Here is a 15,034-nt window from a genome sequence, read left to right as displayed (position 1 = left end):
ATGAACCATGTCTTCCGGATATTTGGTATTCCCCTGGACGTGGTCTCTGACCGAGGTCCCCAATTCTCGTCCCGGTTTTGGGGGCCTTCTGCAGGCTTGTTGGGGCCACAGCCAGCCTATCGTCAGGGTTCCATCCAGAGTCTAATGGTCAAACGGAACGGATTAATCAGGATCTGGAGACCACCCTGCGGTGTATGGCGGCCAGTAATCCCACGTCTTGGGCCACCTATATCATTTGGGCTGAATATGCCCACAACACCCTCCAGTCCTCAGCCACCGGATTGTCCCCCTTCGAATGCCAGTTCGGTTACAACCCTCCATTATTTCCAGAGGAGGAGGCGCAAGTTGGTGTTCCCTCGGCCCAGCGCTTTGTCCAACGCTGTAGGCGGACCTGGAAGAAGGCCAGGCGTGCCCTCCTTCGGACCTCCCAGAGATACCAAAGTCAGGCTAATCGCCACCGCCGGACGGCCCCTAGTTTCCGAGCTGGTCAGAGAGTTTGGTTGGCCACCAAGAACCTGCCCCTCCGGGTCGAGTCCAAGAAGCTTTCCCAGAGATACATCGGCCCTTTCCGCATTGCTAGAAAGGTTAACCCTGTGTCTTATCGTTTGGTTCTCCCTCGTTCCCTTAGAATTAACCCCACTTTCCATGTTTCACTTATTAAACCTGTCTTGTCTTCTCCCTTTGCCCCCCCACGCAGACCCCCGCCACCTCCCAGGATCATTGACGGCCAGCCAGCCTACACAGTCCGCCGGATACTGGACTCCCGGAGGGTCCAGAACTCTCTGCAGTATCTGGTGGACTGGGAGGGCTACGGGCCAGAGGAGCGCTCCTGGGTTCCAGCCAGGGACATCCTGGACCCAGGGTTGATCCGAGATTTTCGCACCCGGGGGCCAGGGTGTTCTGGAAGGAACGTCAGGAGTCGTTCCTAGAGGAGGGGGTCCTGTCAGCTTCCTGCTTCTCCTGTTTGTCTCCGGGCCTCTAGAGGTCAGCTGTGTTCCCCTCTGCCTTAGTTCTTCCTCGTGTGTCCTCATTAGTTTGATCCAGGTCACCTGTGCCTTGTTTTCCCTTTAGTATTTTAGCTGTGTGTTTTCCCCTTGTTTCTCACTTGGTTATTGCGTCCTGACTATGTGTCTCCTGCTTTGTCCCACCGTGTCTGTCCTAGTAAGCTGTTCGAAGTTATCTTTAGTTTGTTTTTCTCCCCTCGTGGAGTTGTTTTGTTTTGCCTCCTGTTTTGGAACATTAAATCAACTTACCTGGAGTATTGCCTTGGGTGTTTCATTTGGGTCCTACAACACCTCCTCTGTGGCTAAGGGGTAGTACCCCCAGCTTTCCACATCTGAGACCGGAGTTCTAGCCCGGATTGTGACAGAAACACTGGACAGTTACTTTAAAGTTAGACTTTTGGCAAAACCGCAAAAATAACGGCTTTAAACTGTATAACTGATCATTGCACCATCATACCGGGTCATTTCATGCTTAAAAAAAAACAAAATATGAATGAGATATTTAGCTACAGAAGTGCCATTTCTTACCAATCTCTACAGCTTCCGTCCAAAAACAAATCCTGTGAAATGACCTCAACACATACTGGAGGAATTACAGACTAGCTACAAGTGGCTAATGAACAAGCTACGTCGGTCGCGGAGCGCATGACCAGAATGACAAATCGATGAACCACCAAAAGCATGATGGAAAAGCTGCTTTTTAACATACTTAATTACATTTTATTGTTTGAAATTATACATTTCTATTTGAAAATTCAGAAAGAGGAGGAGTTAGACTGTTTTTTGTGCCCAAAGTCAACCTTAAAAGCTAATTTCCTGCAATTCTACACATTTTGCCATTGCTTATGACATGTTCATATGCTATCTGGGGGGGGCCAACTAAAAAATAAAAAAATGTAAAGGAATTATTGGGGGGGGGTTGACAAATCGACCTGTTCTGAATATTGGAGTAGCATCATGCAGCCTTAGAATGTATTAGAAATCAAAACATATAGCTTAAGGTTTGTATTACAACTAAAGTTGCATAAATAACTCTAAATGAAGCATATAGGAGGACCTGTTTCAAATTATCATTTTGTTAACGCGCTCAATGCAGAATAGCCGCATGTGCTCTCTGAAATCATTTGGGAAAAATATATTTATATTTTATTCAGCTATATTCAATTGTATTCTTCTTACTATAAAATAATATAAAATACCGGCTGTATTTCTGCATTTTGAAAGTTATATATCTTGAAAACTTGATTGCTGACATGCAAAACATTTTGGGACTATATCAACAATTGACTAAGGAAACAAATAGCAAAAGATCGTTTTTGGGTGGAGTTTTCCATTAATGCAGCTGTTCCCGTGCCACTGAGATTTTGTTGGGTATAATTGATACAGTCCATCACCACCACTGACTGAATGATTAGCTATGTACATTTAACATTTACATTTTAGTCATTTAGCAGACGCTCTTATTTACATTTACATTTACATCATTTAGCAGACGCTCTTATCCAGAGCGAGTTACAGTTAGTGAGTGCATACATATTTTTTTTTCATACTGTAGACCTATTAACAATGTTGTTATATAATCAGTTACTTCGGTTATGTACACCAATACTGACCTGTAATGAAATATTTAGCTAGATAAAGACAATATTTGTTATTCTATATTCTGCTATTCTGTACAATAATAACTAATATCTTGAAAAGTTACAACCTGTAACGCCACCTGGTGGTAACCAAACAGAATGTTTACCAATAATTCACTACGACTGGTATCAGTAAACAGGAAGTGTACGTTGAAAATGCTACAACAGAGGAACCTGCGGGTAAACACACTGATATGAAAGCATATGGATTGGTATTGTGTTAACTTAAATTGAGGGATGGTTAGAGTTACTGTAAATGTGTAAATTAGTATTCAGTCATTCAACCGGGTCAATCAGAGGGAGTACGTTTCGACTTTCTAGCTAGCTAGTCCACACTAGCTAGCATTATTTGTCCGTTGTTTCTAAACGCTTAAAAAGTAGCTAATGACCAAATATGCTAGCTAAAGTTTGTGAAAGAATAGCTACAGTAGCTCCTAGTCGTCTAGCCAAAGCAAATATGCAGAGGTGTTGGGATTTCCCTTCGCTGTGGTTACCAATGGTCACGGTGACGCTTTACTTTAGATAGCTAACTAACGTTAGCTAATTGGATTTGCTCAGATTTAACGCTGCTGCAGTCAGAGAAACTTCATGGTAAGTATCGTACACTATCTAAATCAAGATAAGAGTCATTTATCACAAGTCTCCTAATAAATCATTGGTCATTCTGCAAGATCAACCCTCTTAAGATGTAATAGTGCTCAATGTAGGTTGTTGAGAGCTAGCTAATTCTTCACAACAATATAGCTTCTAGCTAAAGCTTACAGTTTACACCTATTCAAGTGCCAGTCACCCCCATTGACTGCAGTGAAATTAGTTTTAAAACCCTAACCTATGTGTTCCTAATCGATACAGGCTAAACAGAAGAAAGGACAGAAGAGTAAGTCCCTCTGATGTTTTTCTTTACCAATTGAAATCATGCACAATACAACTTGAATGGAGACAAGCTCACAGATTCATTCAATATGATGTTTTTGAACTACAGGTTCAATTGATGATATGTTAGGAGACCTGTTGGGAGATGATGGTATGTGATTACATCCCTACAACAGATTTATGACCATTCAAACGGACAATTCATTAGTATAATATACTGTAAATACACACTGTGTAGTGATGGTAAAGTTTTCCAGTTTGTTTGTACAGATTTCCCAGTGAAGGCCAAAGCTCCGGCCCGTGAAGCTGGCAGACTAGGACCTCCTCTACCATCACGAAGTGGAAAACGGTGAGTTAACTGGGACTGAAAAAATGTACTGCCAGAACAGAGAGTAGTCTCAACTCTTTCTTTGACTTTCTTTCTTGACCATTTAGACAGAGGATACTGTCACAGTCAGCTTGCTAATTCTATGTGTTTCGGTTCTCCAGCTCACTATTGGGCGACGACGACTTCTTCAGCAAACTGGCTGAGGAAGCTGAAAATGATGAGGTGAGTTGGCAGGTCATACATTAAGGATTGCAGGGAGGCAGTTGACTATGCTTTCCTTCATATACATATTTTATCTTCACTTCCAATCCAGGGCTCTGATGTTTCTGAGGCTGATCCCACAGCCTTACTGGAGAGTATGAAGGTAATGAGGCCTTGTTCTAATTACAAATCCCCAGGGAGTAAGACTCCAGGCTTTATGTGTGAACATTCATAACCCAGCTGTGTCTGTTCTATCATTACAAAGGACATAGATGATATGGACGCTGATCTCTTTGGATCAAAGAAAAAGCCCAGTTCAGCCCCAGCTCAGAGTAAATGCTCCGGCATTGGAGGACCTACGAAAGATCCTCCTAAATCAGGAAACATGTTAAAAGGAGGGGGAATCTCAGATGAGCCAGCCATTGAGGAGAAGAAGCCCAGTTCTGCTCCTGCATCCACAGCACGTGGCTACAAGAAGTTCAGCTTCACTGGTGAGCTGACTGTCCTATCTGGTCTCTTTGGCTAGTCTGGCTACACCATGGGTTATCAATGACCCGGGCCACCAAATTAGTATTAATACAATAGAAATATACATAATTGTACATTATTTCTCCCTATTGCTGCATTGCTTCAGATGATGATGATGATGTTCTTGCCCCAACAACTGACACAAAAGGTACCAAAGCTAAGATGGATGTTACAGTTGGACCTGTGTATACACCAAAAAATCAGGTCAACTGTAAAATCCATTAGAGTGGCCCTAAGTGTAGTGAAAATCTGTTACTATTTAAGTAGAGATCTTAATAGACCATAGAGCATATCAATATCAAAACAGTATCCCCAGCTCTGATATCATGTCTGTTGTCTACAGACTTTGATGACCTTTTGGCTGACCTGTTAGATGATCTACCCATAGAAGACAAAAAGGAGCCAAAAATCACCAAAAAGGCCCCAGACTCCCCTATCATAAAGAAAAAAGAAACAGGTTGGTGATCGTTTTTGTGTCTTTTATTTGTGTATTAATACATTGTAACATACCCAAAAGAAGAGATAGCCAGAATGTATCAAATGCATACATTTCTCTTGTAGCCTCACCAGCTCCAGTTCCATAGAAGCGGGATGACCTTACGTTTGATGATGACGAGGATGACCTAATGGATGCATTGGGGTTTGGAGAGAGTCCCAAACAGAGCCCTAAGAAGACGGAGACAGTGCTTGTACCAAAGAAAGAGAGGTAGGGTCTCAAATGCCTCAGTCAACATCACAAGTTCCAACCATGGCTATCACAAAACCTATGGACTATGATAAACCCAACAAAAAGTTCATTTGAAATGCACCCTCCCTGTTCCTCTGCCCTGACTGTCTACCAGCGGTGAGCTCCCTCAGAGAGCCCGCACCAGGCTAGATGAGATTCTGGGGCGCGGGACGTCCCCTCGCCTTCTGGAGCGCCCTCCAACAGGGGAGAGGAAGGACCCTCCGCAGCAGCAGGAAAAGCAGCAGCAGCAGCAACAACATCAGAAGACCCGCACTACTAAAGGTAGCTAACACCCAATACTTAAAGTGTGATGTGGTATACAGGCTAAACAGAAGAAAGGACAGAAGAGTTTATGTTTCCCTTTGTCAGACCCCTTCCTAGAAGAAGACCTGACGTTTGGTTCCTATCAGCCCACACTGGTCACTACACCTGAGGGACGTCACTCACGCAGACAGTCGGTCAGGTAAGTCAGAGCTCAGCAGGAGCCCTCCTCATAGTTTGGTTTGGTCAAAGCCTGGATCAATAAAAAAAGTCCATCATATTTGGAGATAATCTGAGTTCCTGAAGCTTATCTATGTAGGCTACTGGACCAGAGTGTATGACAAAGGAAATGGCCGCCATCTAAGATTAGCCACTCGTTTTCAGATTCTCCACTGAGGACATCAGTGCCTCTTCTCCTGAGAAGAAACCCAAACCCATCACCCCCACCACTACCTTTCCCCGGCCTGCTGCAGACTGGCTGGGGCTCTCGCAGGATGATGAGGAGGAGGAGGAGGAAGAGAAGGAAAAGCCACCGCCTGTACCAGAACCCTTGAAGACCCCCTCCTCTTTGTCAGTGGGAAGTAAACCCTCCTCATCTGGCAACCGCATTCCACAGCCATCGACAGAGACCCCAAACACCTCTTCCAAACCCCCCAAGCCAGTAGGACCCATTGCAGAGGTCTCTGCCAGCCAAAAGGATGAAGATGATTGGCTATCAGGGGCATTGAGCAGGAAGAAGACTCAATCATCCACACGGTCAGAGGAAAAGAGAACAACCCAGGAAGACTTTCTGGGGCTTGGAGATGAGGTGGATCTGGAGTTGTTTCTCAGGTAAGGCTAGGACTAGTGTACTCTACAGGGCAGGCAGGGTCATACCAACACAGTTCTAAAGAAACACCTACATTAGAAGCGACTGCTTACATCTCAGTATGTTGACATTGATTGTCTGTTACTTCCTCAGTAAATGTGGTTCTTTACCAGCTTCCAGGAGGAAAGATGCATCTACCCCCAACATGGAACCAGGGTATGATCAACCTTCATCTAAATAGCTGTGATGTATAATATTACCACTGCAATATTGCCCCAGTGAGCCATATGAGTTGTGGTGCTTTTGGACATTGAGGTCAGGATTGTATTCCTTCTCAAGAGATTCTCCTCTGCCCAGGGAGCCCAGCCCTACTGCTCATTCTACCCCATTGAGAGAGGACCAGTCCAGGCCTGGTATGTTACACTCACTCCTATCTTAGAGGACCCAACTAACCATGTCCCTTTCCCTCTACGTTGTGCTATTCAACTTGGAACTCAGGGGAGGCATCTTTTATAACAACCATGTTTTGTTTTTCCAAGCCAAGTCCCTTTCTAGTCATTTGGCTGACCCAGAGCCTACTAGAATGTCTACCCCTATCCCAACTGACCCTCCTGAGCTGACACAGGAAACCAATCATATATTCACCGGTGACCCAGCTGAGCCAATAAGGGCAAAGAGTCATGCCCCGACCAGCTCATTCCACTGCTGAAGAAACTGAGCCTATCAGGCAGAATTCACACATAGACCACACCACTCACTCACCAACACCTGAGACCCGTACTGAGCAGTCCTGTCAAAGGCACGCTTCAGCTCTCCCCTCCCCACAGATACCAGTCGAGCAGTCCAGTCATCTCCTCCACAATCACCCACAATAGTCATCCAACATCCACCCACCAAACCTCAGCCTTTCCCTTCCTCTCAACCAGTCTCCCCCTTTCCATCCACAGCTGTTTCTGCTAGAGAAGGCTTCTCTCCTGACCAGACCCCAGACCCCTCTCCCCTGCCAACCTCTGCTACTGCTAGCATTAGCTTCCCCCTGCCCCAGCAATACCACCCACCAGCCCTGCAGGATCACAGGGGGCCAGGATGGCCAAGTCCAGCAGAGCTGCCCCCTAACTACCCTGTGCAGCAATGGCAGTCTATGTCTGGCCCCATGCCCTATGCTGTGATGCCTGGCTCTATGCGGTGTAGGTAGTCTTAGGGAAACATAGGGATAGCTTGTGGACATTGTAGTCATTTTGAATAATTTTCTAACTGTATTAGTATTTCTGATAGTTTCTTATGAATCACTGCAATTGACGATGGGCAGATTGTCCAGATTGACACATAATGTTCTTGGTTTCCCAGTGCCACAGCAAAGCCAGATGCAGAACACTGCACCTGCTGTCCAACCACGGGTATGTAGAGGCCTTTCTATTTTTCGTTTATATGCCCTAATGTCATTATGGATGATTTATGTTTGGAAACCAGAAGTCACCTTTTTAATTGTTTAACTCTTCTTCTTTTAAACAGGTGTCTCTTTCAGCTGACAGTTTGCAACAACTTTTACTACAACAGCAGCAGGTAAAACAAATCTCTAACCACAATTACTTTTTCATTTGATGGAAACACTTCGCATTTCATTAGTTTTACTAATGTGAACACAGATACCTCCAGGTTTTATCAGATGTTCTCTTTTGTGAGTCTTGGGTAACTTGACTTTGGTATCCGTCTCTGTCCGTAGTTGGTGCTGTCCCAGCTGCTGGGGTTAGGGGGAGCTGTGGATGTAGTTGGGCTGCAGAGACAGAAGAGCGACTGAGAAGCAGAATGGAGATCTAGCTTTACAGGCACGCATCATCAAACTGGAGGGACAGGTATTTATCAGCTGTCTTTTTGACAGTGCTCTTCCTCTTTCTGCCACTTTCATAAACAACATTCAGCTCTGACTACTGCATCTTCTCTTCTAGGTGAGATCTCTACAGCTGGAGCTAAACCAGAACCAGATGTTGCTGGAGAGTGTTCAGCAGAGACACAAGCAGGACACTGAGCTCATGGAGAACACACACAGGTATGACAGGAGCTCTGAGACCTATAGAGGTCCTGCCACCACCACACAGACTGAATCACTACCTCTTTATCCAAGAGTGTGTTGCATCCACCAGGGCTCGTGTGAAGCTGCTTGAGGATTCTGCGGCACAGCGAGAAGCACGGGCACGACAGGAATGCGAGGACCTAGCGGAGCGCCTGGCCACCGTCACGCGTATAGCTGAACAGGAGCGTACAGAGCTGCAGGCACAGCACCAGCGCAGACTGGCCCAAACCCAGCAGGACAGAGACCGAGAGGTGGAGAGACTCAGGGACCTACAGAGGTAGGGGGCTACAAGATACCACATTAGAGAACATGAGATTGTGGCCATTCCTGTATTTTCTCCCTAAAGCCCAGCTATTTTCACTGCTTGTGGATAACAACATTTATGTTATCTTTATATTTCCATAATGTTCCTCTAGGAAGTCTATTTTGGAGATGAAGAAAGACCATGAGGATCAGGTCCAGAGGCTGAAGAGATTGAAGGATGAGGAGATTGATGCTGTGACCAGTGCCACATCACAAACCAGGTCACACATGCGTTTCTACGCAATACTCATTTTTAACCATACTCTGCTAAATCTCCAACCTTTGCATAAGAATTATACAGAGGACATGCTACATGTAACCAAACTCGGAACTTAACTATAAGTTGACATCATATAGCCTCTCATTCTGTGTATTGGTGTTGTAGGTCCCTGACAGTGGTGATTGAGCAGATGGAGCATTTCTCCCACAGGCTGGGGGACCTTTCGTCTCGGGTGGAGAGCACCCATGACAACACAGCCCAGGGGCTGGAGCAGGGGGCACGGCAGAGAGACCAACAGCTCTGAGGTATCATACCACTACTCAGTTTTATGAAAAGAAAACAATGATTTTCATAATAAAGTAGTTTCTATTTATTTTCCATTCAGTCAGTGAGAATGTCCTGATGTTATGTGAAAGTCAGCTTGTCTACTTGTCTCAGTGATGCAGGACCGTCTGGGCCAGCAGCAGAGGAGAGAACAAGGCTCAAAGAAGTCATCGCCAAGATGGACACCCAGCTGGCTGAGCATCAGAGGCAACTAGAGAAGGTCAGGAGTTACTAAGAGGCTTTGACTGTGCTTTTATGACAGGTCGTCATTGTAAATACGATTTTTCTTAGTTGACTTTCCTGTATAAATAAAGGTCAAATAAAAATTATGCCATGTCACTCTGGAACAAAATGAATGGGATCGTAATGGAAAACTTGCCTTGAGTGACTTCAATGGAGGTCTTGTGTCAACACAGGGCTCCAGACTTACATTTTCCCCTGGTGGCACTGCTGCCACTAATGTTTTCTGTTGGTGGCACCAGCCCATGATTTAGTGGCACCCCCCAAAAAAAATTGGCGGTGTCACAGAGGTCATTTGAGTCATCTTATAAAATCATTCACAATGCTATAAGTGTAATAGACTACTGAGATTTGTTCAATAAATAAGTTGTTACATCTAACATGTCCAAGCAATATATTTTCATGCAACCTAGTCCACAAGTACACTATTTTTGTTTGATTTTACTCTCGATCTCCAGAAATGTCTGTGTGATTTGTTCAATAGAGATGAATTTGTCTTCATCTTTGTGCGAAATATGATATAGGCCTAATTCAATTGGTGCTAATTCACCACCTGAGGAAGTGGAAACTCAACACATTAGCTAGATCGCTAGTAAATGTAATGTCCTAAAAAAAAATGTGCAATGAGGCCTAGTGCACTAGCGATGGCCGATGCGCAATTTCGCACACACTTATTGAGCTGTGCAATTTCGCACAGCTCAATAATCATTAAGAATTATACCTACAGAAAGTGGAGACCCTCCTCCATTTTTATATGGACAACTAGCTTGCTTCCAAAGTTATTTTCCCCGCAACTGCATTTTGAAATGTTATACAATCCCGAGGGGCACACAAGGGGGAGAGTGAGTGAGAGGCTCGCTCAGTACAGCAGCCGGCCCCACCGAAACAGGCAGGCAGTGCAGACACTTATTACAGGAATCATGAGGATAATGCACTTTACTGTTTAACAAATTCATGGCTTTATCCGCCCCAAAAATAGAACGTTTTGATTGAGGTGACCAGGTAGAAGGTGCAGCTCGCACCAGTGCCACCAATAAAAAATTTACCAAGTCAAAGGGTCGCAAAATGCAACTAAATGGTCACATTCTGGAGCCCTGCAACATTTTATTCACAAAGATAGGTTTGTTCTTGCATAAACGTTTCGCTTTTCCTTCCATTTCCCCAGAATGTTGAATATGATGATTGTGTGTTGTAGGAGCGCTGGAGGGTGAATGCGGAGCAGGCTAAGGCTGACTCATCTCAGAGAGGCCTGGACGAGGAGAGACGCTCTCTGACTCAGCACATCAACATGGAGAGAGAGGAGCTGGAGATGGCAAAGGTAAGACCGAGAGATACACTGAGGGAGAAATTGTAAAATATGTCTGCCAGATCTCTCCTTAACATGTATAACTTAGATTAGAAGACCCCCATCTATCCCTCGCTACTCCCCCTCTCTCCATGTCTAGAGTGCCCTGTTGGAGGAGCAGCAGCAGGTAATGCAGCGCTGTGCGGAGGAGAGGAGGAAGCTGGCGGCTGAGTGGACATAGTTCCACGCCCAGGAGAAGCAGAGGCAGGACCGGGCAGAGCGGGGGCCAGCCAGGCGCTGGAGAGGGATGCCCACAGAGAGGGCTCCATCATCAGCATGGCACAGGTACTGCAGACTAGGGGCCAGGATAGGACAGCATGCAAAATGCCAGTGTTATTTTTTTAAAAGTAGGCAAGTCAGTTAAGAACAAATTCTTATTTACAATGACAGCCTACCCGTTTTACCATGTTCAGGTAATGGAGTGCACTCTACCCAGTCGTCATTACATTTCACTCACTTATTGATCTCAAGCAATTGAGATTTGCAGAGCTCTGAAGCAGGCCCCTTCTTCTCTGTAATCACCAGGAACAGGTGGACCTGAAGCTGCGTGCTAGGGAGCTGAAGCAGCGTGAGGAGGCTGTAGTGCGTGAGAGGGAGAGGCTGAGTGGTACAGGCCTGCGGCTGAAGACACACGCCCAGGAGTTGGAGGCCTTCAGCAAGGTCTGGACCACAACACCTCACTACTAGCTAGCTACGGTGTGTATCACTGGGTTGAGACACACACGCAGGTGGTCAATTATGTATATAAATAATTGGTTGTTGGATGCGATAAAGTGGAGGTAGCACAATGTTGTGACCGGGCGCCTTGCAGCTGGCGTCAGAGAAGTTTGAGGAGAAGGCCAGACAGGTGGAGACGGAGCACCAGACCAGGCTGAGGAGCATCCACTCCCAGATGGAGAGACTGAGACAGCAGGAGCAGCACCTCCATCAGGTCAATAAGTGGATGGTATACCAGCCACTCATACTAGACAATCTCAGAACTGAAGGCCATCTGATATAGGTGTACCAGCAGAGGAGCTATAGGACAGGCACATTATGGTTGGAATGGTAACATTGATGATGTTCCGTTTATTCCATTCTAGCCATTAATGAGCCTGTCCTATATCTTCTCCAAAGTGTACAAATCATATGTAACCTATCCATCCTGCACCAGGCTCATTAAAATGTCCCCTTCTACAGGAGAGAATGAAGATGACAGAGCAGCGTAAAGTTGACTGAAGCACAGCCTTCCAATCACTCCTTTTCCTCAATCTATGGCCCCCATATTCACAGGTGGCCTGAGCCCTTAAAACAAATATTTTTCCTTGCGTTAACACTCAGAACAGTATCTTTTACAATATTTTAATACTGCAGTTATCATTTTACTGTAGCAGACTTCAGCCCGGTGTTGTCAGTACCTCAGATTGCCTCACCCCTGTTCTCCGGTCCTGGTTCTACGGAGCTCCAGGCCAGATTGGCACTGCCCAGGCACACAGCAGAGAAGGTAACTGATGCATTACTAACCAAATTGAGTGTGCTTACAATCAGTTTAAAGTTGTGAACAGTTAGTGAGTCATTTTCAGAGGGCCAAAGCATTTTACAACAAAACACTCTGGTCTGAAAGTTACCCTTGATGTGCTAGTAAAGATGGAACAAGCAGATTAGTTTCAAAATCTTTATTGTAGGTAGAAATGTACTTGCTTTATCCTCTTAGGATCGTGACTTTCTGCAGGACGAGCAGTTCTTCTTGGACACACTCAAGAAAGCACCTTACAATTCAGCCTTTCACACAGATTAACTGTGCAGGGGTTTAGAGCCCCATGACATCCTGGTTTTAAGTACTTTAACGTGCCATTAAACTTGACATTTTCTAATATGTTTGCATTGAACTTGTTTATTTTAGTCAGTCACTGATCATTCATTTGGTGAATTTCAGTTCTTGAGTCCTGTTCCTGGCACCACTTCTTTCACCCTATGACCTAAAATGAAACACATCTAGTAAGCCAAGGAAGAGTTCCAGCAGTCAACTGTTATCTTATAAAACCAGAAATGGAGTACATATGGATCTCCCATCAAGCCTCAGGGGTTTCAATAAGTCAACACTGCTGTTCAGACAGGGATAACGTGTTTCATCACAGGCTTGTTACCCTCTTCACATCTGCACCTCTATTACTCAAACCATCAGCCATAAGACTAATTCAGTTCATGTCCAAAGTAGTAGTTACCGGATCTCATTCCATTGGAGTTACTTGCTGTATTTTCAGGGGTTCACATCCAGGTTTGTAGACCTGTAGAGAAATTACCATGTTAATTTGGTTCAATGCTACAATTGCCAAAAGCATGGCGACATTCAGGGCTGTGGATTTCTCAGAGCAGCTTTATCCAGCGTCAGTTATCGCATCAGACGGCACTTCCTATGCAGCAATTTCATCACTGAAACCACAGGCACCATTATGTCCAGTGTAAAGTAAACCCAAAACATAGATGAGCACTTACCAATCAACTGTCCCCTTGACCCTCTGGCACTATAAAAAAAATAGAAATACTAATACATGTTCATCAAGACAATACTTTAATCATTATCCCACAATATGAATCTCCCATCAAGTCTCAGGGGTTTCAATAGGTCAACACTGTTCTTCTGACAGGGATAACATGTTTCATCACAGACTTGTTACTTACACCCTCCACAGCTTAACTACCATTACTCATCAGCAATCTGACCAACACTTTATGTCCAAAGTAGTGGTTACCTGCTCTCATGGGAGTAACTTCATTGGAACATTTTCATGGCATCACACCCAGGTTGGCAGACCTATAAAGAAATGACCATGTTAGTTTGGTTCTCATTACCACAATTGCCAAAAGCATGGCGACATTCAGGGCTGTGGATTTGTCAGAGCAGCTTTATCCAGCGTCAGTTATCGCATCAGACGGCACTTCCTATGCAGCAATTTCATCACTGAAACTACAGGCACCATTATGTCTATAGTGCATAGTAAAACTAAAGAATGTCTCCAGTCTACTGGATCAATTCAATGATATTTGAGTCACAAGAGACCATAGATGTTCTAGCTAAGCACTTACCAATCAACTGTCCCTTCACCCTCCGAGGCCACAGCACTATAAGAATCAATGTTATCAATATTAGTCCATTACTGCATGACTTCAATTGATCATGATCTTGCTATGCAACATCGCTACATTTAACTTTGAGAAACTATTCCACACAATACATGATTCACTCACTCAACTGATCCAAACTAAGCATTACTTCCAAAACGTACCCATTCAATTAATATGAATCTCCGATCAAGCCTCAGGGGTTTCAGTAAGTCAACACTTGTTCAGACAGGGATAACTTGTTTCATCACAGGCTTGTTAATTAAGCTAGGTACATCCTTCACAGCTGTTCAAACCATCTGACTATCATCAAACTGCCCAATTTAAAGCTGGTCAAACGTGATTATGGAGATTGTTTTACCTCTTGAGTGGACCCAGGCCATAGGACTTCTGACGTCAGTCCACATCAGTTAAGATGAGAGTCCGTTCAAATGGCTCTGAAAGGTACAGACAAAGATCAGACGGATACATTGTGGCCACGTTTCCCCACCTCAGGCGACCTGCACAACACTGATTACTAAACAAAATGCCTCCAACACTAAAACCCGTTAAGTGATAAAATCAGATATCGTATGTTCTAACCTGAGCTACAGAAACACCAGGGTTCTACAATGTTTTTTAAACAGGCAAGGCCTAGACTTTTGGTTAGAAAGTTAGCTTGTCATGTGGCTAGCAGTTAGCGAACTAGCTACTTCTGCACGTGGCTAACAGTCAGTGGTTACTTACAATTTACATTCATGGTGGCTGGTCGACATTTGAGTTCGTAGTGTTTTGGAGCATTATGCTATGATGAGTTGAGGCAGATAGTTACCCCCCCCCCAAAAAAAAATTCAAACCGCCAGACACTCTTCGCACTCGATATGGTCAGTGTGTGAAAGACTAAATTTGTGTTTAAGGTATGTATTTATACGTTTCAATACGTCATACCCCCCATGTGACCAAATTTGGACCAGTAGGGAGAGGGTTTTGCATTTTTCCAGAGCAGACCTCAAGTGGCGCACTTATCCGGAGGGCTACACATTCAGCCATTGGCAGTGTTGGCAACTTAGCGACGTTGTC

At 44.7% G+C, this 15,034-nt stretch overlaps 1 protein-coding gene, 3 non-coding genes and 1 pseudogene across 7 annotated transcripts; 2 read left to right on the top strand and 3 right to left on the bottom strand.

Annotated features, from left to right (window-relative positions):
- The first annotated feature begins 2,773 nt into the window (after nt 1-2,773).
- LOC121551072 (fas-binding factor 1 homolog) lies at nt 2,774-8,185 on the top strand. 4 transcript variants are annotated; one of them, XM_041863600.1, is made up of 10 exons: nt 2,774-2,824; nt 3,497-3,521; nt 3,627-3,668; nt 3,788-3,866; nt 4,007-4,067; nt 4,159-4,209; nt 4,312-4,537; nt 4,681-4,722; nt 4,918-5,031; nt 5,136-5,239. In XM_041863600.1, exons 1-10 carry the CDS (start codon nt 2,801-2,803, stop codon nt 5,156-5,158), a joined length of 687 nt encoding a protein of 228 aa, XP_041719534.1. In that variant the 5' UTR covers nt 2,774-2,800; the 3' UTR covers nt 5,159-5,239. The 4 variants fall into 4 exon arrangements, with proteins under 4 accessions (XP_041719534.1, XP_041719536.1, XP_041719535.1 ...); XM_041863601.1 differs by lacking the exon at nt 2,774-2,824 and adding an exon at nt 2,839-3,235; XM_041863598.2 differs by lacking the exons at nt 2,774-2,824; nt 3,497-3,521; nt 3,627-3,668; ... (3 more) ...; nt 4,312-4,537; nt 4,681-4,722 and adding exons at nt 5,417-5,583; nt 5,671-5,764; nt 5,947-6,393; ... (3 more) ...; nt 7,883-7,933; nt 8,094-8,185 and having other exon boundaries at nt 4,940-5,031; nt 5,136-5,280.
- LOC121551771 lies at nt 8,037-12,728 on the top strand (annotated as a pseudogene).
- A 489-nt stretch (nt 12,729-13,217) lies between these two features.
- LOC121552018 lies at nt 13,218-13,290 on the bottom strand. Its single transcript, XR_005997151.1, has one exon. It is a non-coding gene; the product is annotated as a small nucleolar RNA SNORD49 (small nucleolar RNA).
- A 456-nt stretch (nt 13,291-13,746) lies between these two features.
- On the bottom strand, nt 13,747-13,819 carry LOC121552017. Its single transcript, XR_005997150.1, has one exon. It is a non-coding gene; the product is annotated as a small nucleolar RNA SNORD49 (small nucleolar RNA).
- Nucleotides 13,820-14,164: 345 nt separating this feature from the next.
- On the bottom strand, nt 14,165-14,234 carry LOC121552016. The gene has a single exon (XR_005997149.1). It is a non-coding gene; the product is annotated as a small nucleolar RNA R38 (small nucleolar RNA).
- Nucleotides 14,235-15,034: the final 800 nt, after the last annotated feature.

Source organism: Coregonus clupeaformis, unplaced genomic scaffold (genome assembly GCF_020615455.1).
Source record: "Coregonus clupeaformis isolate EN_2021a unplaced genomic scaffold, ASM2061545v1 scaf0100, whole genome shotgun sequence".
In the NCBI taxonomy this organism is placed as follows: domain Eukaryota; kingdom Metazoa; phylum Chordata; class Actinopteri; order Salmoniformes; family Salmonidae; genus Coregonus; species Coregonus clupeaformis.
Note: the sequence above shows the minus strand (reverse complement) of the source record. Positions and strands in the feature narration are given on the sequence as shown.